The sequence below is a fragment of the Castor canadensis genome, chromosome 16 (genome assembly GCF_047511655.1).
Source record: "Castor canadensis chromosome 16, mCasCan1.hap1v2, whole genome shotgun sequence".
Lineage (NCBI taxonomy): Eukaryota > Metazoa > Chordata > Mammalia > Rodentia > Castoridae > Castor > Castor canadensis.
In genome coordinates this window covers 11113376-11135266 of record NC_133401.1, presented here as the reverse complement: position 1 = coordinate 11135266, position 21891 = coordinate 11113376, and the positions used below count along the sequence as shown (strand labels likewise).

The 21891-nt window shown below is 37.0% G+C and overlaps 1 protein-coding gene across 1 annotated transcript in view; it reads left to right on the top strand.

Annotated features, from left to right (window-relative positions):
• The window catches only part of LOC109674570 (myomegalin-like), a 94071-nt gene that overhangs the window by 25731 nt on the left and 46449 nt on the right, over positions 1–21891 (top strand). Inside the window, 5 exon segments of the mRNA XM_074058633.1 lie at positions 2880–3011; positions 3235–3372; positions 4787–4899; positions 6049–6176; positions 17397–17485. Coding sequence (XP_073914734.1) covers positions 2880–3011; positions 3235–3372; positions 4787–4899; positions 6049–6176; positions 17397–17485 — 600 coding nt within the window.

Here is a 21891-nt window from a genome sequence, read left to right as displayed (position 1 = left end):
GTGGGAGAAATTTTAGGACCACTGCAGAGTACAGACTACAACTGAAAACTTACATGTTGCTCTGGCATCTGGTTTGGTCAGCCAGTGTCATAGCTTCCTAAATTAAGTTTAACTATCTCAGTTCTTCAGGTTTTGTACACCTTTTTGCTGTAATTTGATATGTAATATTAAATCTCTATTCATATTTGTAATGTAGTTATCTTATTGTACCTCTTGATTTTATTACTCTATTTTTTCCTTACAAGCAGACTCATGTGACTCAGTTTTAGGATATGAGAGTGAGTGCTTGGCATTTAAAAAATCCACTTGTTCCCTGCCTTTTTTGTTTGTTCATGTCAGACATTGTAGCTCCTTCCCATCTGCTGTTCTTATTTTGTCATTTACACCAACTCTGGAGTAATGTCACTTTTTGCTTCTGTCCTACTTCCAGGATCATAGAATTGTAATGTCTATGAATAAGGGTTTTGAGTCAATGATAATTAGCTGTTGCTTAACTGTATGTATGTCTAATCAGTTACCCACTTCTAAGTCCAATGCTACGTAAACTCATTATCATATTCTCTCTAGTATAGGTATTTTCTAAAATCTATGTAGATTTTCCTATATTTTAAAACATTCCCCTTGCTGTTTTGAGATTACAGTGGTAGCAGAAGTAGCAGTAGTTATCACTCACTGATTCCCTGATATGTGCCAAGCACTTTTAAAACGTTTTCTTTAATTCTTACTTAGCCCTAAAAATAGATAGTATTCCCATTTTACAGTTGAGGAAACTGAGTCTCAGTTTAAATGCCTTGTTGAGGAGTTTATGCCAGAATTTAAACCTGTGTTTAAATATCTTCTTCCTCATGTTTTCATTTTTCCTCAGTGGAGCAAATACTGGGATATGTAATGATAGCAGACTTTGAAACAGGCCAATAAACAGACCCATGCTCAGAAAAAGTAAGAAATAAAACAAATTAGTGGCAGATGTTCTGATACTTTATCATCTTTATTATTGATACAGTCTTAGGTTGAGAACTTAATGCCAGAGCCAAGTGAGCCTGCTAGCCAATCCCCCAAACCAGGTAGATTGACCTGCCCAGCCACAGGTTGCATTTTGCCTTGGCACACCACCATGTTGTGGGGGACAGTCTGATCTTAGGGAAGCTATGGTGGAAACAGGCCTCCTGTAGGCAGTTGTTTCTAAGGATTGGTAGAATGGGGCAGAGTCAAGCATGCCTGACTTATTTGCCACTATGTTGTTAAGATGCAGCCTCTACCTGGCTAGACTGATGATTGAAGAGGCAGAGAAATGTCAGGAGTCACAGTCACCGAGCTCCTTCAGCTTGGAAGGAAATGTAGAAGTATCCCAAATCATCAGATAATTTTGTATAGTTATAAATCATCATGAGAGCATTGATGGAATTAGATAGAACATGTGTAAAATTTGTATAGCTTATAACTTAAATTCTGCATATCTAAGAAAAGAAGTGTTATTTTCTTTAGGAAGTTTGATTACTTCTTATACTGGCTTTTGTGTGCATTACTCATCCCATCTGATTTTTTTAAAGATTATCTTAAAATAGTTCTTTAAAATGCTTATTTAAAATAACTTACTGTTACCATAATGATTATATGGATGTATAGTACGTAGTGGCCTGAATCTGTTCCCTGAGTTCACTCCAGATCCACTTACTAGTTCTGTAATTTTGACCCAGCTCCTTCATTTCCTGTGCCTCAATCACTTCATCTATAAATCGAGGCATAAGAAGTCCCCTTATCTATAAGTTGAAGAGTAGTTACTCTGTAGGATTGTCAAGAGGATTCACTTGCTCATTCACTCATCTGCAATGTGGGTATCTTGTAGTGCTGGGCTGAGAGTGAGCAAAATCAGCAAGCTCTCTCCCTGGACTTACATAACTAATTTTTACTAGGAAGATAACAAACAACAAATGAGGAATATAAATATTATAATTGCCTATTATAATAAATGATGTGAGAAAACATGGGCAGGGATCACCTTAGAATATTCAAAGAAGGTTCCCTGAGCAGATGACATGTAAGCTGGGACCTGAAGAAGGAGGCAGTTCTGAGAAAGATAATTCAGGCTGAGGGAGTAACTGGTTTAAAAGTCCTGAGTCAAGACAAAGTAAGAAAAATCTAATGTGGCTAAAGTCACTAATGAGAACTAAAATGGCAGATATTGAGATAGAGGTTATTCAAGTGGAAGAGTTAGGACCAAACTATAGGTTGTTAAAAAACTAAATGTATGCAAAGTGTTGACTCTGTGCCTGAAACATAGAAAGCTATAAATGATAGCATCTATGACTATTATCATAATTTTTAAGGAACTTTGTCATAACCAATATTTATCATTTGCTGGTAATGAGAGCAGGATAAACACTGAAAGTTTAGGGCCTACAGTGCTAACTGTTGGTAAGATTTCTTTTAGGTAATAGCGTGCTCTTCATCAGGTGGCATGTAATGTTTGATGATCACCATGGTGTTAGCAGCTGTTGCTGCTTGATGCATTGTTAATTAATTAAGGTTGCAAAATGGAGGTATTGTAATTCTATCATATTTTCACCTATTAGCTGAAGTACTTACATAAAGAAAATCTTCCTCTTCTGCTAATGATCATTTTTTAATCTCACTAATTAGGCAAATTTGATATGTTTTATGGTGTTAACTAAAGTGCACATTGTTAAAGGCAACTATTATAGCTTCCTGTAAAACATCCTTTGGTACCCCACTGCATGGTTTACTGATTTAATCTAGTACAGCACTATCCATGATCTGGTTTTCTCTGAGTTTTGGCTGATTGTGCTGTGAAATGGAAAAAAGCATTGCTTCATTGTTAAACTGGGACACATACTGTTTCCTTTGCCCACTGACTTCAGTATCTCTCTCTGCACATGGAACTTTCTGCTCCACAGTCAATGATGGCTGTGCAGGAAGAGGAGCTGCAGGTACAGGCTGCTGATCTAGAGTCCCTGACCAGAAATCGACAGATAAAAGAAGACCTTATAAAGGTCTTGGAAAGGTTTTTGAACTATCATTGAAAATGTTTGAGCTCAGAATACCTGTAGGGCACCTTCAAACAATGTGTTAATATAGTGAGTCCCTTGTTCAGGGGACTCAGTTTCTTATGTGAAAGGAGAACAAACTATTTCAAAGACATGTGTTCCCTAACTCCTATACTGAATAGTATTTTTACCACTGTTTTTACATCTATACTTATTTTTTTACTTCTAGGAACTTCAAATGAAACTGGTTGACCCTGAAGACATACCAGCTATTGAACACCTGACCCAAGGAGTTTTAATTCTCTGGGGAAAAGTTGCTTCAGTAGAATCCCAGGGTCAAGAAATTTCTGGAAACTGAAGACAACAAGTAAGTTATTGTAGTGCGACTTTAGTTTTTGTTTGAAATAGGTAGTGAAAAGGCTGTCAGTCTCAGCCTCTTGTAAAGAGGACAGTTAATAGTATTTCATAGAGAGTCCTTGTGCTACAGTTTCCTGCTGTGGTCACAGCAGTCATAGGTGCCACTTCCTGACATTTGAAGTTCTGAAAGGAGCAGTTCTTTTTTGGACACAGTCAGTTATCCCTCACCCTTATACATAAGTCACTCTCAACTGAATCCTCGTGATCAGGTCTCTCCCAATTAAGAGGGAAAAACAAACAACTAACCTTGCTTCTGCCCTTAATTCCTTTATAGACCCTAATTCTTGCCTAACCTTTTCAATGCCAAACTTTGAAACTTGCCTATACTTCCTATCTCTCTCCATAACCATTCCTCTTACTACAATGCGGCTGTTTTTTTCTTTGTACTGGGTTTGAACTCAGGGCTTCATGCTTGCTAGGCAAGTGCTCTTCTGCTTGCCTATAGGCCTTTTTGCTCTGGTTATTTTGTAGAAAGTGTCTTGCTTTTTGTCCAGGCCAGTCTGGACCTCGATCTTCCCATTTTAAGCTTCTTGACATTGCTGGGATGACAAGGAATACACCACCACCACCACACACACCTTTTTCTCTTGAGGAGAGGTTCTTTATTTATTTTTTCTTTTTTGGTGCTGGGATCGAACCCAGGACCTCACACATGCTAGGCAAGCGCTGTACCACTGAGCTACATCCCAGCCCACTTTTTCTCTTGAGAGGGATCTTGTAAACTTTTTGCCCCAGCTGGCCTGAAACTTCGATCTGCCTTATTTCAGCCTCCCAAGTAGCTAGGATACAGATATGACCCTCTGGTGCTCAGCTTCAATCTGGATTTTAACTTAAACAGACCTTGCTGGTTATACATTAGCAGAGATCATTATCTTTATAGCATATTATATAGCTCACAATGACACATGGCTATGACTGATAAATGTCTTTTCCTCCCATGAAATAGTAACCTTTACCCGAGAATTAGAACAGAGCCTGTACATAGAAGGTGCACAATAAATATTTATTGAATGAATGGACACTGAAAACTAGGAAGTCCTATTTTATGTTTCTCTCTTGCCCATCTTGTTTTCCTCTTTATTTTCTTAGCCTCTTTCCTATGCTTCTTATATTTCTCCTTTTTTCTTGCTCCCATGTTTGATTTTGGGTAGGAGGGATTTAAAAAATGTAACACGATGATGAATGTAACATTAACTGAAAACTGTAAAATACTGTAGAAAGCTCAATTAAGTCATAAGATACCCGGGAGGGTTTCAGTCATAGTGAATGTTAATGCATTGCTTTTGTCTCTTCCTCAGGATTAACTATGGCTTTATGTCTCACTTTGCCACTTGCATATCGCTCCTTCTCTCTTCTTTCCTCAGTTGATGCTGATGTTAGAAGGACTTATGGATGAACGGAGTCAGCTTAATGAGGCCTTACAAGCCAAGAGACAGCTCTACAGCAGTCTAGTGAAGTGCCATGCCCATCCAGAGAAGTAAGAGAGTGACTATTTTTTAAAAAATAATTATTCCTTTCTTTTTGTTCTTTCTCCTATTCTTCTTTATTAGGTGCAGATGCATATAATATCAAAGAAGAGAATAAAAGAAAGCCTCCCACTTTGTCATTTGTTGTGTGGATTGCTCTAAACTTTAGTTAATCTAAATCTTAGGTTAGGAATGGTACATTTCCCATAGCTATAGTGAAGATTAAATGAGAATGCAGGTTAGGCGTCTAAAATAGCACCTTGCATATAGTAAACACAGTGTTTGTTCCTGTCTTTTTCCTGCTCTGTGTCCTGTTGAGGGCTGTGAAGGTCACTGATGCTCATTTACTGTCATTGATCATCATTGAAGAAAATAGATTCATTGGGATGGCTAATATCACCCCAAATCATTAATATTATCATGATAAATATATTTTCTTTAGCTCTTAGTTTTTGGTTATGTGTATTGTATCTTCTTGGTTCATTGTATATTCCCTTCACTTTTTCTCTCATTTTACTTTCCCTCCTAGCCTGTTTTTCTTGCACAGTTTTTATTCTTTCATTAATCAGTTTCTTTTAATTTCTTGTTGAGTTATAAAAATATTTTCTTTCTACCTCAGGAAAATAAAGGCAGAATAAAGGTATGATAGGACCACATGTTTGTGTTACATTTTAAAGAGCCTATGTATCTTGATTCTTTGTGAACTGGATACCTTTTCAGAGCACTGTCAAATTTGGGAACAATGAGAAAACTGCTACCTTCAACAGCAGCCCTGCTTGGCTCAGCCATGTTTTAGTTACAATTACTGTTTTCTGGATTTTAGTTTTTCAGACACTAATACTATAAAGTCAGTTAATGAAATTTATCTTATGCTAGCTATAGGAGTATGAGATCAATCTTAGGAACAATAAATTTAAGTGAGATTGACCCAGAATCTAGCCTGAGGGGCAAGCCTTAAGAAAGGAGCAGGCCTTGCTAATTTCCCAGCAGTGAACACAGGTGTCACAACTAAGACTGCCTTCATTTACTGTGTCCTAAAGAACAACTACTTTAGAAAGTCTCATGGCCCTGAGTGGCATTGCTGGCTCTTTGGAAACACATGTGGGCTTATTATAGTTGAAGGCTAATCCACTTTCCTTCCATGTGGCATGTTTAATCAGCTCTGAGAGAGACTGAACTCAGCAGGTAGAACTGGAAGGACCCCAGGTGTTATGCAGTCAACTAGAAGAAGTTCTTGGAAGAAGCCTGGAGTGCCTAAGTAGGCTGGAGACCCTGGCTGCCATTGGAGGTGGGGAATTGGAAAGTGTGCAAGTTCATCACAAGCATGCCTTCTGAGCACTGGCGGGTCAAACTACAGCCCAGGATGGAAAACCTTGCTTACACTAACCAGACAGAGCCTTGTCTGACTTGGCAGAATTAAATGGTGACTTACTAACGATAGATCTTGTACAAGTAGCATCAGCTACAAAGTGAAACTCATTTTAGCCTACCTGAATCTCACTGTACATATCTCTCTCAGTTAAATGGTGGAGATAACAAAGTATATTTGTACATTTTAAATCATTCAAGTTTAGTTTTTCTGCACATACTCATTCTTTTCCCTAGCCTCTCCTTCTCAATCCTTCATCACTTGTATGGGCCAATAAAGTTTATTCCTCCCCCTTTCACATTCCATTTCATATTTTCCATATCATGTCATAAATACATGTGTGTGTGTATTATTTTTGCCATTTAATCAACTTCTGCTCTTTGAGTGAGAGCAATTTTTAATGAAATAAAAGAAGTAAAAATTTCAAGATGAGATAGAGAAAGATTGAGAGTGTATAAGAGTGACTTTTCAACAAGGGGATTGGACAATGAGCACATGATAAAAGCTAGAACACACAAGGGAGGGGTGAGGATAGGTAAGACACCTAAAAAACTAGCTAGCATTTGTTGCCCTTAATGCAGAGAAACTAAAGCAGATACCTTAAAGCAACTGAGGCCAATAGGAAAAGGGGACCAGGAACTAGAGAAAAGGTTAGATTAAAAGAATTAACCTAGAAGGTAACACCCACGCACAGGAAATCAATGTGAGTCAATGCCCTGTATAGCTATCCTTACCTCAACCAGCAAAACCCCTTGTTCCTTCCTATTATTGCTTATACTCTCTCTACAACAAAATTAGAGATAAGGGCAAAATAGTTTCTGCTGGGTATTGAGGGGGGGAGCGGGAGGGGGTGGAGTGGGTGGTAAGGGAGGGGGTGGGGGCAGGGGGGAGAAATGAACCAAGCCTTGTATGCACATATGAATAATAAAAGAAAAAAAAAAAGAAAATCCCAAAATAACTAATAGAGAGAATGTGAAGATTCCCAACACAGAGACATCATAAATATCTGAGGTGACAGAGACCAATTACCCTGATCTGGTCATTACACATTGCATGCCATGTATTGAAATGCCACATTGTACCCCATAAATATGCACAATTACTATAGGTCAATTACAAATAAACATCTCTTTTTAAAGCAAAAAAAAAAATAGGCTTTGTGGTTTCCATTTTCACAGAAAATGCAACAGAGGTTCAGAGAAGCCAACTGGCTCATAGAAGGTCACAAAGTGAGTAAGATGTACAGACATCACTCAAACTGATTTCTTTCCCCATCTTTAATGATTTATTCTTTTTTAGAAATTGGTTCCTTAATTACAAATAACACATATAAACATAAATATATAATACATAGAAAGTTAAAAAAAAATAAGAGTGACTTTTTAAAAGTGCTATAACCCTTATCAGAAGGTAATCAAAATCAGAAGAGTAGTCTTGGGCCAAATTAAAGGGCAGAGGCAGAGACTATTAAGGTAACTCTTATAATGTTTAAGAATTGACTGTTTAATGACACAGGAGGAATTAGATTGGTGCAAATGAAATTCTATTTAAAAATTTTTTATTGATTCCTTTAGGTTTCTTTATTTTACCAAATATCTCATCATAAGCAGAGAAGAGTATTGCTCCTATATGTCCATTTGATGATGGAACTAGGGGAAATTCTTTATTTTTCACTATTTAGTGTGCATACATTTCTCCAGATTAAAATAAGTAATCAACTTTAGGCTTTTAGGTGCATGATAGTTTACAATGAAGTGTCATAGATCTGTGTTCGTAGGTTTTAGTCATTGTCTCAGTGCTTTTCTGTGGCTATGGGACAAGTGGAAGGAAGGGCACTGGAGAGTATATTCTGGTATCTGAAATGTCCTGAGTGTTGAGTAACCAAGATTACTTTGGAGGCTTGTGGGTTTAGCACCATAGGTTTCTTATTTCTATGGGATATGAATGATCTAGATTAGAAGCTGAGATTTCAGTTACATTTAACATGGCGTTAACGGCTTTCTAGCATCCTAAGTGTAACATAATTCCCTTTCTAAGCCAGGTAGGCACAGTGGCTTTTCTTTTCCCTTCTGTTTTTTACATTATACTTTGTTTCTTTCACATTCATATGTTGACCTGCCTTTCATTACTTTCTAAATTTTATTAAAGATTCTATAACCATCAGAATTAAAGTCAAATTAAAGTGGACAGGAAGAAAATGTTGTACTGGAGAAACACCCTGGAATCTTCTGATTAAGTAATTTGCAAAGATTGATGGACATAAGCCTTTCTTTTAATGGATTATGCCATTCCAGGATTTTTATTTGTTTTGTTTTGAATTAAGGACTGAATTCAGAACCTGAATCTAAGCAAGCACTCTACCTTTTGAGCCAAGTCCCCAGCACTTTTGTTTTTGAGATAGAATCTCACAGTTTTGCCTGGACTGGCCTCAAACTCTTGATCTTTCAATGTCTACCTCCTGACTGGCTGGGATTATAGATGTGTACCACCACACTCAGCTGCATTTCAATTTTTATAGCCTTTAGGGGAACAGGGAATCACTTATGTATAAGCAGAACCAATTATTTTTCTTAGTTTTCCCATTTTAAGAGACTTTCCTGTACAAAACTTTATGTAACTTACTCTCCCAAGTAAGGAAGAGGGTAAAGAGTTGAGCTGTAGAAATGTCAGCCTGTCAAAGACTAGTCTGTTTTATCATTGCAACTGGGTATTTAGGAAATATCTTCCTTTATTTTACAAATAGTCCAAGGAAACTTTCTGAACTTTTCTGTTAAATTTCAACAATTTGTGATTCTTGGGTTCCAATGACTCATAGTGATTCCATTAATTTACAGAAATTACTGCTTTTGGTCCATCTGCATCAAGAATAGATTGATGAAAGGATAAATTAAGAGTTCAATATTGATATCATAAGTGGGACTAAAATCGGTACTTTCTAGTTTTGATTGCTGTAACTAGTCTTGCAAATAGTTCTACCTGGAGAAGGGAGCTTGGTGGTCTAGCAAGTTTATGTAATAATTTGATACCAGATTAAAGAACACAATTATGATTTTTTTTCTGTAACCCACAGATTGATGGTGCTGTGATTAGACAAATACTTGATATGATCATATTTACCATGAGTTAACATGCTTCCATCATCTCTGAAGAAGCACTGGCTTGATTCCTGGATTTTTTACCTTTTTCAGGCATTTTCCAACATTACAGTAACTTTAGATCAAGTATTATGTGCATATAGAAGCTTGTGCTTATATAAAATAGTTTTCCTCTTTTTTTTAAAATTCATTTTGCTCTGATTATTTTGAAAATGAGGGTCTCATGAACTATTTATTAGGACTGGCCTTGATCCTCCTGATCTCAGCCACCCAAGTAGCTAAAATTACAGACGTGAACCACTAGCACCTGACTTGGATAAAAATATCTTGAAAGAAAAATAATGAAGTAAATTTTTACTTAGGCCATGCTTAGTTAGAAACATAGAACTTAAATTTAGAAAACACATACTGATAGATTTCATTTGTTTCACTTTTCCTTTGAATAATAGTAAATATTACAGAAATAGTTGTAAAAGATCAGAGTAGATAAGTCTGTAATTTTTAGAACTGTAGAACTGAAAAGGACTTCTAAGAATTTAACGAGTGAAATGGAAATCCTTACGACATATTTTCCCTTAAACTTTTTTCTATTGCAGGTTTTTTGTTTTTGTGGAGCTTTATACATGCTAGGCAAGCACTGTACCACTGAGCCAAATCCCCTTTTCAGGTTTAAATGATGTACTATTGAGATCTGATGATTTTAATATCAGTATCGATCAACATTTGATTTATGCCCTCTTTTTAGCAATTTAGCCAAGTTAAAACTTTTCTGAAAAGGCACTATTGGGCTATTTTAGTATGTCAGCCTTTTATATTGATAGAGTATAATTTCATCTCCCTTTCTCCCTACCTCCACCTCATCCACCTCCACAAGTCTCTTCATTCAGTTGTGAACAGCAGCAATAATTTTAGTACCTCTAGTCTTAGGGAAAATACGTTTTTCCTTGCTCATATTTTCTTAAATATTTTTCAGTTACATTATATATGGTAAGAGATAGATTATGGATGAAGGAAATTTTAACCCGGATAGGTTCCCAGCCACAAGAAGTATTTTCCCCTGAAGGTTCTTTGGTATATTCAGCTTACACTGCTTATACGGTGACCTCTGTGGAAGCCCTATGGCTTATATGCTCCTAATTCAGCACCTAGATCATAAGAAGTTGGACATATAGCTTCAAAATAGTTCAAGAAAATTGATTGCAGTTCTTTCTACTTTGATCTTTGAGCTGGAGCAGGAATCTTCTGATGAGGGAAAGGAGTAGGAGATCACATTACACCAAAAAATTGTTCCTTTCTCAGAAGTGACAGTCTACTGACCTACCTAAAATTCCTTTTCTTTGGGTTGTCACTCTTATAACAACTTCAGAACTTTTGCTTTCCTTGAACTAGTATTAGAAAACTCTATTTCCCATTGTTTGGATAAAGTCACTGTTTTCAAGTTTCTTGGTCTTTTTATATGAAGAGCCCCAGAATCTTCACATGTGAAATTGCTGAAAAACTCAAGTTGTCTTTTCAACAAGGGTCCTCAGTAGTACTTTGCAGTCCTACAGCCAGTGTCTTGCAGGGAAAGGTGACAAACTTCCTATGAAATTGGGAAAAATATTAGTTATACACTTAAAATACATTTTCCATTTTGCCTTGAGGACATTGTAAGAGTGGTAGAACAAGTGAAATTAGTTTCCTTTTTCAGAACTAATATTCTGTGAGATGCAAGCACATATTTTTTTATTTCTCTTATGGTAAAACTAAGAAAACTCTTCTCCTTTTGTAGTAGAACAATTTGTAGTATAGGAAAAAACTGCTGAAAACATGGAGCTTACATATGGCAACACAAAATGAAAAGTAAAGAATGAATCAGTAGGTGATACATTGGGGTTATTTCTATAGGGTCATAGTTTCTGAGTCTTAATGCATTTTGTAGTATTGATTTAAGCTTCTTCCTCAACATTTTCAGCAATAACCACATTAAAACATTTAATTATGATTAGAAAACAAACATATTGCTTTTATTTAGTCCGAGTATTCATAGAAGGTAAGTCCTCAACTTTTTTCTGTATACTCACATGAGCCAGGATGAGTTTCCCAAATAGTATTATCTTTTTTCTATAATAGAGCATGGGAAATGGAGGTGAGACACAAAACTGTAGAACTGACAATGCTAATTTTACCAGATTTTAAATAAGAATATTTAAGCTTATAAAGTGATATACTCATTGTTTGTGTGTTATTTTCCCTTTTTTGTTGTTTAAAGTCAAACTCCAAAAATAAATTTTATTATACTGTGTTCCTCTTGCTGATGCTGGAAGGATAAAGTAGAAAGTTCAGCAACATCAGAAAAATGTTTGATCTAAAGTAGTATGAAGAGTAGGAGTTTTAAATGCATGAAGCAAGTTGGCTTCCTTGTCCCAAAAGGACTCCTAATTGTGTAGCAAATGCTTGTGGACTTGTTTTTAGTGTAGAATGTGAGTGTGCATTGCTGCTGTTTTGCACTTACCAAAGTCATTGCTCTGATCTTGACTTCTCAATCTGTAAACTTCAGTGGCATGTACATATACACGTATGTTATAAATCATTAATTTCTATCTACACCCATAAAGTAGTATTAGTTTTATTATCAAAGCAAGTTTACTTGCTTTCATCACTTAAAATTTTGTGAGCTGTTGAGAAAAGCTAAGGTGATTTATAATAACTTCAGGTGAAGAAAGAAGTGGTATGTTAAATGGTCAGAAACATGGCGTCAAATTATGTTCAGGACTTTCCCCACCAAATTAAACTGTATGTTTTTCTGTGGAAGTTCATTTCTTAATAGAACGGTGCTGTTAATATTTATGCTGAAGTAGGGAGTGTGCTTTTTTATATATAAGTGTTAGAAATTCAGCTACTTTAATTGAGACAAAAATTGTTACTAATCCAATAAAAGTATAAAAGACCAGCAGAAACTATTTGGTTTCATTCTTAAATGATTTATGAAAAAAGAAGTAGAGGAAGATCATACCTTTTTTCTTTTCCTTTGTAGGAGAATTATTCTATTTATCATTGTACTAAAATTCCAAGTCAAAGTAAGGCTCTGTGGAATGAGTATTTATTTAACTAAAGTAAGGAAGAAGAAGAAGCTTGAATTTTTTTTCCTCCCAAAGAAATGAGAATAAAGAAACAGACTTGCCATTTCCCCAGAAAAGTAAAATGGGCTACTTTACCTTTAAAGTCCTTTCTTTCTGTCCCTGCTGCAGGAGAGCAGTAGAAAACAGGAGAGATTTGAGGATCCTATTACTATTGTGGGTGGGTGGTGCCATGACTTTATATGTTCTTATAAAGGTCTTCTTGTGATCCTTGAGGAAAAGAGCACATAAGCAGGAAGAATTCCTTGATGTTACAGAATTATAACACTACAGAATAGATATAATGGGCATATCTTCTGATCTGTGTAGGATAGTCCTAATTTATACATGTCCTGGTTAGTTTAAGTGACTAGTGTTTTGAATAATCATCCTTTGAGAAAAGTAGAAACTTTCCAAAAATCCTGTTGGGATTGCATACCCTGAAAAGTGATTTCAGTCATAATTTAGGAAAGTTGCTTTCTAGTGTTCATGCTGGATGGTCCTCTAAGCTACTTAAGAGATGTTGCCATTTGAGACAAAAGAACACCATAAAGGAACTTGACTGCAGAGAGCAGCTTTCTACTACTTCTGTTCCAGGACCAGCATCTGTTCAGATAAATAATTTTCTCACCAGAAGCTATGCAGGCCTATATAGAATCTTGAAAGTTTTGTCATGGTCCTAAAAGGAGTGGATGCAGGTAAAACTGCAGTTTGATAAGACACCCTTTTTCTTTGATTCTCACATAACATCATAATACCAAGCATGCCAGCAGAAGTTGGCTCATGACATGAAAATGTGAGTTAAGGTAGTGAGCACATGGCAGAGTGTCTGGGAATGAAAGTGAGATGGGCCAGCGAGGACCTGGAACTGAGGAGAAAACACCTGGCACTGCAAATTTTATACTGTGAGGCTTTAGTTCTTCAAATACTCTGTCACATTAATAACATATGACCCCTGCTAGGTTCTTAGTAACCACATGGGAAAAAATGCCCCTTTGCTCTTTTCCATGTAGGTGGCTTAAAGGAGAAATAATAATGAGTATAAAGTAAAATTTGGGGGAAATGACCTTACGTCCACCCAGTTTGTACTCATTACCAAGAATTAAAATGATGCCATGAATTGTTCTATAATGTCTTTTCATACATGGTAGAGTTTCAAGGCATTTGTAATTTAATGGTCATGAATCCTATTTGGCACCTTTTCAGAAAAGTCCATCCTATTTCACTGGACAGTACTATGTTTTTTCAGTTTTCCTGTAAAACAGGGAGAGCAAAAATGTTTTATTTCAAGTGTCTTGCTGAGGGAAACAGGTGTCCAGAAGTGAAGAAGTGCAGGTAGAATAGGTCAAGATCATCCAGGAAATAACATTGGGTATAAAATTTCCCACTGCTGACTATGTGTAGTTTCTGTGGCCTTCAGCTTTGTCAGCCCAAGAACTACTTCAATTCATCAACAATAATAGAAAACTAATACTTATTGTTCAAGGGTATGATTTGTACTTGTGCCAAGCACTGTTATAAGCACTTGCAAATCCACAAACACTTTGAAGTTCACAACAAGTGCATGGAGTGGATAACAATTCTAACTAGTAAGTGAGGAAACTGTGTTGCAGAAAGATCACATAACCAGTGACAAAAGCAGAATTCAAACAGATATTCTGGCTCTGGAAACCATGTTCTTAATCATTATGCCATCTTCAACTTAAAAAGTTCTACAAAGGTATAAATATTTGCCTCAGTGAAAAGACTATTTTAGGCTGACAGAATGCTTAAATTATCATTCAAGTATTCTATCATATTTTCGGGGCTTATTTCTATGTACTTTGTAGAGTTAGATAGTTGGTAAAAAATGATTTTCTAGATCTAAATAATGGGCATTTTGGTATCACCTCTATTTTGTGTAGCTCAGAGCCTAGAACCTCTAAGAACTACAATTTGAGAACTTCCATTGAAGGCTCACATGAAAGTGTTTGATAAAATTTCAGTCATGTTTACCTGTTAGCATGTAAAACTTAGAGAAGAAAGTTAATTGTGAGTGAGCAGATTCTTCGCTTTCAGAGAATCTTGAGTTGACAGACCATTTTTCTTCGTACTTTATCAAAAAATAAGCCAGAAGGGCTGGGTGCCTGACTCAAGTAGTAGAGTGCTTCCTTAGCAAGGATGAGGCTGAGAGTTGAAACCCCACTACCACAACAAATAGAATAAAATAAATAAGCAGAAGATTCATCAGTTCAAATATTATTGTGTCCATTCATTTAAATTAGAAATTTAAAGTATTCCAAGATGGTTTTGAACATAGTCTTTTATTGCCTTATAAAAGCTTAGAAAACAGGCTCTCCTACAGAAGAGTTATTTCAGTTTCATTTATTTAAAAATGGTAATGGTAATGGAGAGATTGTTAATATTCTCTTATGTAGGAGCTTGTGTGAGCTCATTTTGCTACCATATGTTTTTATACAAAATGTTTTCAGCTTTATTATGCCCTTCAGACACACAAAGTTTGCCTTGTTCTTCAAGTTGGTAAATGGTTAAGCAACTAAAGCTGACATCAAAAAAGTACAACAGATTGTAAATTAGGTGGAGGGGATAAAAAGGAAAGAAACAAAGTCCCTATACAGTAGAGTGTTGGGGTTTGATAGGCATCTTTCTGTTGTTTCCATCTAAGTCAGAGACAAAGCATGCTGTCTAATCCCAATGAATTAAAAATAAATTATCTAGAAATGCAAATGTGGCATCTGAGAGGCCGAGAAAGGTAAGTGGAGGACAGAAAGTGTCAGATAAAAGCTTTCAAGATCAGCAATGGTCACCTGTCCTAATCTCTATGGAGCTTATTCTTGGAACCTAGTAGTGGAATCATTTTGGGATGTGGGCTTAGCATGGGTACACAACCCTCCAGGAATGGTGTAGAGATGAGGCTTTTCAGAGATCTGAGCTTTCTTATCCCACAGGACTGCTCTGTACCTCTGTTCTCATAAGGGGACAATGTGAAAAGTGTGTTTTCTTAGTCTGTCACTGAGTGGGACAACTCATTTTCTTTGCAGGAAGAAAGTAAAGCTTGTAATGTCCACTGTGGCACAGAAAGATTGGCCCAAACAAGCATAGTATGATATGGATGTCCTCAGGTGAATTATCATCCTGACTTCAGTCAGTTTCCAAAACAGCCCAAAGTTAGGGAACATGTTCATTCACCCCTACTCCCCAGTACCTTAAGTGGGGCTGGATTGAAAGAGTGAGTGTTGGAAACCCTTGATGTACACTGTCTGCCATGGATCTAAAGATGCTGAATGGCAGAGGTGCCTCCTATGGAGGACTTTACCGGATGTGATCCTGCCTTCGTCTGAAGTTAAGGCAGCTTTCATGGTGAAGATCAAGGGACATAAGCTTGTTCCTATGGACAGCATGTCTTCTTCCTCTTAGTACTCCATGACATCAGTGAGCTACTGCAAATATTCTGGCATGAACTTGGCAGATGTCAAGAAATTAAATGCAGATGTTAACTGCCCCTGCTCAGCTCATCTGCAGGATGAAAAATTATTCAGGCTTTCTTGGAACAGGTGAAGGGTAACCACTGGTAAGGAATTTTCCTTATTCATATAAAGCCTTGGATAGGTTCTTGGGTCTTGGAGGAGGAAATAAAGATAAAGATCTGACTTGTCACTAGAAGGAACAATGAATTATTCCTAAGTGTCAAGACACTCAACTTATTGGTATAGCTCTTGTCAGGATCAACTGTGTAACCTTGGACAAGCCATCTAATCTCTTTGAGGCCTAGGCTATTCACTGGTTAGAAGAGGATTTTAACAGCTTGTTGCTGAGGTCAGAGGTATATCCTGAGGTGCTTTAGCAAGTTCTACAGATGTAGACCTTGGGCAGAATTATGTAAGATGTAGAAAGTACCACAGTGGGTGTGGAGAAAAAAATGTAGGTTATAGTTCTTGATACAGAATTGTACTGACATTCTTTTATTTTAACCAATGTAAAAAGGAAGAAATGTCTTAGATTTTTGCTGTCCAATAAAGCAGCTACTAGCCACATGTAACTATTTAAATATAAATTAATTAAAATAAGATAAAATAATTCAGTTCCTTAGTCATACTAGCCACATTTCAAAGGTTTAATAGCCATGTGTGACTAAAACCTATTTAGTGGGCAGTGGAGGCTGAGGGCATTGCAATGATAGAAAAAAATTCTATTGGTCATCACTGCCCTTTATCGCTGCCCAGACCACTAATTACAGCTACTTCTTCCTTGGAACATGATGTAAATGTCAGCGCACTACTGTGACTTTGTCCATATTTGGAGAAAGAGAATGGATTCAATCCCATCTGGAAGAAGTAGTTCAAGAAGCCCTCAGGCAAAGGATGTTGGGCACTGAACAGAGTTTCAGAGATGAGGAGGAGGGGCAAGAATTAGAAACCCCTGAACTATTCTATGCTTTAGACCTTGACTAGACCTGAACCTCTGTGAGACACAGGACCCCCAGAGAGGAGTTCTTCAGAGACACTGTTACCCTATGAACAGCTGATCCCCCAATGAACACCAAGAGAAGACCAGAGCAGCCCTGATCCCCAGGAAAGAAGGGACCCTCCCAGCATTCAGTGGTGGGGGAAAAGGTTACTTATGTTTAGCCCTCATTAAGAAAAGAAAGTTGTTACGTGATCAGGATGAGGCATAATTCAGGCTTTCTTGAAATAGGTGAGGAGTATTTGCTCTGATGACTTTTCAGGTATAGACGTATGCACTCAGAATTGGTTTGTTTTGTGTGTCAGTAAGAAAGTTCTGCTAGTGAAAGGACAAGGCTTGGTTCTGCCCTCCCTGATGACAAGGGTGCCATGCATGTGGGGAAAGGAAGAAATCAGAGGTGATGACAGAGAATGTAATTCTACCTGCTGTCTGGAAGCCATCTGTGGAGGGAATCACCTTTCTCTTCTGGACTTAACTTCCAGGTGCAGCTGCAGGGGATGACACCAAAGATGCAAGCACTGAGCTCACTGACAGTACTGAGGAAGAGGCTGCACAAAACAGCCACCAACAAGTAAGTCAGTGTCAGGCTCCAGGGCTCCCAGGGGGAAGGTACACAGCCCTTCAGGGGTTTGATCGTTGCCTGCAGCCTTTGTGCACCTGGAGTGAGAAGACATATTTTATATAAACCACTTCCCAATCTGCTTCCTATTTTCCTGAGCTTGCCAGTTCCCTCTCCAACTCATATCCCCACTTTCTTTCTCTGTCCATGTCACCATTTTGTTTTCATGACTTCTCTTCCTTTTTTCTGCTCTATTTCTTTCTTCTACCTGCTCCTTTCTACCCACTTCTGTCTCTATTTACTATCTGTAGCTATAGCATAAGAAGAAAGTTTGCTTACAAGACAACGGATTCTTCTCTTCTTGGGCTTTTGTACCTGAAACACACCACAGAAGACAGGGTGACATCAAAGGGCTGCTAAGGGAGGTAGCAGTGGTTTAGAACTACTTGGGGCCAAAGGTGAGAAACTCCAAGAGGACTGGAATGTCTCCATAGCAGAGATCTTTCTCAGTGAAATCTTATCATGCAGAAGAGAACTTTGCTGTCTAACCTGACAAACTCCCTAGGTCATGAAGAAGTTAATGGCAAACAAATGGGATTTCAACAGCAAGCTGCTGCTGAGCCTCAGAATTTGGTATCCAAGGCTGAAAAACTATTTCCAACCACCATGAGAGAAGGTGTAATCCACATGTTCTCAAACCCAGTTGTAAACATCCTGGACCTCAGAGATTAAGTCACCAATAGTGATTCCATAGCATTCATTGGAATGCCTAAGTACCTACACCAGGTCGTGACATTTAACAGTTGAATATCCTGTCACAGAACTCTGTCCATGACTCTTAAGTCATTATAGAGGAAGTGGATCATTGATAGACACCCTTCTGCAAAGCAGCTGAGCTCTTCCAGTGATCACTTCCTTTAGGACTATTAGAAACACCAGGAAAAAGGAGGTTTCCTGGATCTGCTTGCTCAGCTTTGGCATAAGAAAAAGGGGATATCTATTAAACCACTAAGAAGATACCAATGAGCAGTCCTCAATCTTAATGAATTTGGCACAGTCTTTGGCTCTTGGGGACCTGAGTAGGTGTCTGAGATTCCTCACATCTTCAAGTATCATGACCTTTTTGTTGCTATAGTCATAACTAACCCACTCCCTTTACTTTTGGCATCAACACTGCTCCTCTTTTGCTTGTACAGCTCCTTCTGAGTGCTCCCTACATGCTCCACATAACATAATTATGTGCACTGCACAGATGCCTCTGCCTTTCTCTCCCTGATTTCACTGAGGATCTTGGGTGAGAAACAGGAAACTACAGGATGAACAAATGTCCACTCTAAAACAGCTAGATTGGATGTCAGCTAGTCACTGGTGGTTATAACAACTGTTGGACAGGATTAACTTCAGAAGTTGTAGATATGAGGAGAGTTAGATTCTGACTGACATAGTTTGAATTACAAGCATTGCAAGTCCTGTGAGCAAACTGGTTTGTAAAGTCATTTCTTACTCAGCTGCCTTTCAGTAGTCTAGCACTGAGATGGTAACCAAATCCTATTTTGAGAAGATCTGTCTCACCTGGAATAAACTTTTACATTGGGACAATGCTTGCTATAGTACTTGGTATAGAAGACGTTATAAGTTAGCAAACCTTTGGACAAGAGACTTGACTCATGATAGAGAGTATATGCCTGTTGGATGAACACTCTCTTGCATAAGCGTGTTTCTTATTCCCTTGAAAAACAGTTTTCAGTTGCAGTAGGAAGAATTTGGTGTGTGAAATTGTTGTAAGTTTACTTCATCTTTTCTGGGCTTTGAAGTTGTGACTCTCCTGCTATCAATTAAATAAAGCTTGCTTTGCCATAACTATTTTGTGTCTAGATTCTCAAAAACTTGTTTGTTTATTTCCTTAAAATTAGGCTCTGAGCTCCTTATTGTATTCTTGGAAGGTACACTTTTTTCTTGACACTGAATTTACTTTTTACCTTAAGTGCACACACGCTTTCCTTAATAAACACATCCATATTCATGTTCTTGAGAATCACCTTTTTTGCTTTTTGGACTCACTCAATTCAACTTAGTCCAACTCTAAGTTGGACTCACTCAACTTAGAAAGCCTTAGGTCTGCCCATTATGGTAATTTTCCCTAGATATCACCCACAAAATTCTACTCTAAGCAGATATAAGATCTTTAATAAACACCTAGGAAATTTCCATAAAAAGAAACTACAGTAATAATTGCTTTTCTTCATTTCAACTCTTGCCACAGAGAAAAGTTGATTGAGTTTTAAATACAAAGGAGAGAGGTCAGTAGACTAAGTTTTGAACTTGAGAAAAACTGTTTTTAAGGTATTAATGTTTTTTTGTCAAATCATAATTATACACATTTAGAGATATACAATTTGATGCTTTGATATGTGTATACAATGTGGAAGAGTTAAATCAATCTAATCAATATATCCATCACTTCATCTACTTACAATTTTTGTGGTGAGATATTTGAAATTTACTCTTAGTTATTTTGAAATATACATTATTGTAGTTACCATGCTATGCTATCGATCTCAACTTAGTTTTTCTACTTTTTCATCAACAACTCCCCACTGTCTCCCTTTTTCCCCAGAAGACTCTGGGAGCCATCATTCTACTCTCTTTTATGAATTCAACTTTATTAGATTCCACATATAAGTCATATTAAGTGAGATCCTGTAGTGTTTATCTTTCTGTGCCTGGCTTATTTCATTTAGCTTATTGTCCTTCAGATTTATCCAAGTAACAAGATTCCTCCCCCACCACTTAAAGGTTAAATAGTATTGTGTAAAAGTACCATATTTTCATTATTTACTTATGTATTGATGGACACCTAGGTTGATACCATATTTTAGCTATCATAAATATCGCTGCAATGAAGATGGAAGTGCTGACATCCCTTTGACATATAGATTTCAGTTCCTTTAGAAATATACCAAGAAGTGAGAATGGTAGTTCTGTTTTTATTTTTTTGAAGATTCTTCATACCATTTTCCACAATAGACATTTTTATTTACACTCCCACTCACACTATATAAGTGTTCCTTTTTCTTGTCATCCTCTCCAATAGTTTTTACATGTATTTCCTTCCTTGCCTCCTGACTCCTTCCCTCCTTCTATCTCTCTCTGCCTTCCTTCCTTTTTATTTTTTATTTACAAAAACCATATCTCATTGTGATTTTATTTTGCATTTCCCTAATGATTAGTGATGCTGAGCATTTGAGAAAAGCTAATTTTTAATTAAGCAAGAGGTAAGATCTGCACTAGACCTCTATATGGCAAATAGAACCCAGTAAAACTAAAATCCAAAAGTCGAATTGTATGGAAGCGATAGTACAAGTCAATTAGGTAATCTGATTAAACAAGCTACAAGAGAGATATAACTGAAAACAGACATACTACCACCACACCTGCTGAAAGTGGGTTTTATTTGAGGGAAAGAACAGTAATATTTGTTTTTCATAGATGATGAAAACTAATGAGAAGACTAGGTCCTTAGTCACTTTGCATGCATCTATATTAAAATACATTTATATTTCAATTTTTAATATTAGTCAAAGTAAACCCCTTTGAGATGGAACTCTGAAAACCCAAATTAGCTCAGACAAAAATCAGATACCTAGGCAGTGATTCATTTTCTCATTTTAATGAAGAAAATCAGGAGAGGTGGACCTTGAAGTCTTTCCAGTATTAACATTTCTTGAGTCATATTTAGAAAGGCACTTTTAAAATGGATAGACTTCATTAAAGCTAGACATTATTTTTAAGCAGAAGGAACCCTTAACATTGAGAAAAGAATAAATATTGTGCCCATATGCAAGGCTGATAGTGCTGTTAAATTTATTTTAGTTGAACAGAGTTAATATAAAAAAGTAACATCATATAATTTAAATCAAGGGTATGGTCACAAACTTTCAAAAGTAGCTGTATCCAGGACTCCATTCTTTATTTTGTCACAAATGCTTAGTGGCACATGTGTCATTGGCTACCAGCCTAAGTCTGGGACAGCCATTGTCAGGATCCTACCAAATGTCAGGCTCACAAACCTAAGGTGGGACTGATTGCCTCAGGATTGCATAGCTCTGTGAATCTCTTTCTTCGTTGACATGGGTACACATCTCTTTACAATCTAAACTGCTTTGCTACTAAATACTATGTACATGCATGCTGTGAATTAATCTAACCACAAACCTGTGGCTTAGACACTGCCATACTTTATTATGAGGACTAGCAAGAGTCACCAGCTATGTGACAACCCAAGCATCTCTATACATCATTGATCTATACAAGTTGCTCTGGGCCCCATTCTGCTTAATATATTGCTGACAACAATGAGTGAATAAAACATATAATTAATTCTACAAATCATCCTAATCATGTGGTGATATGATTTA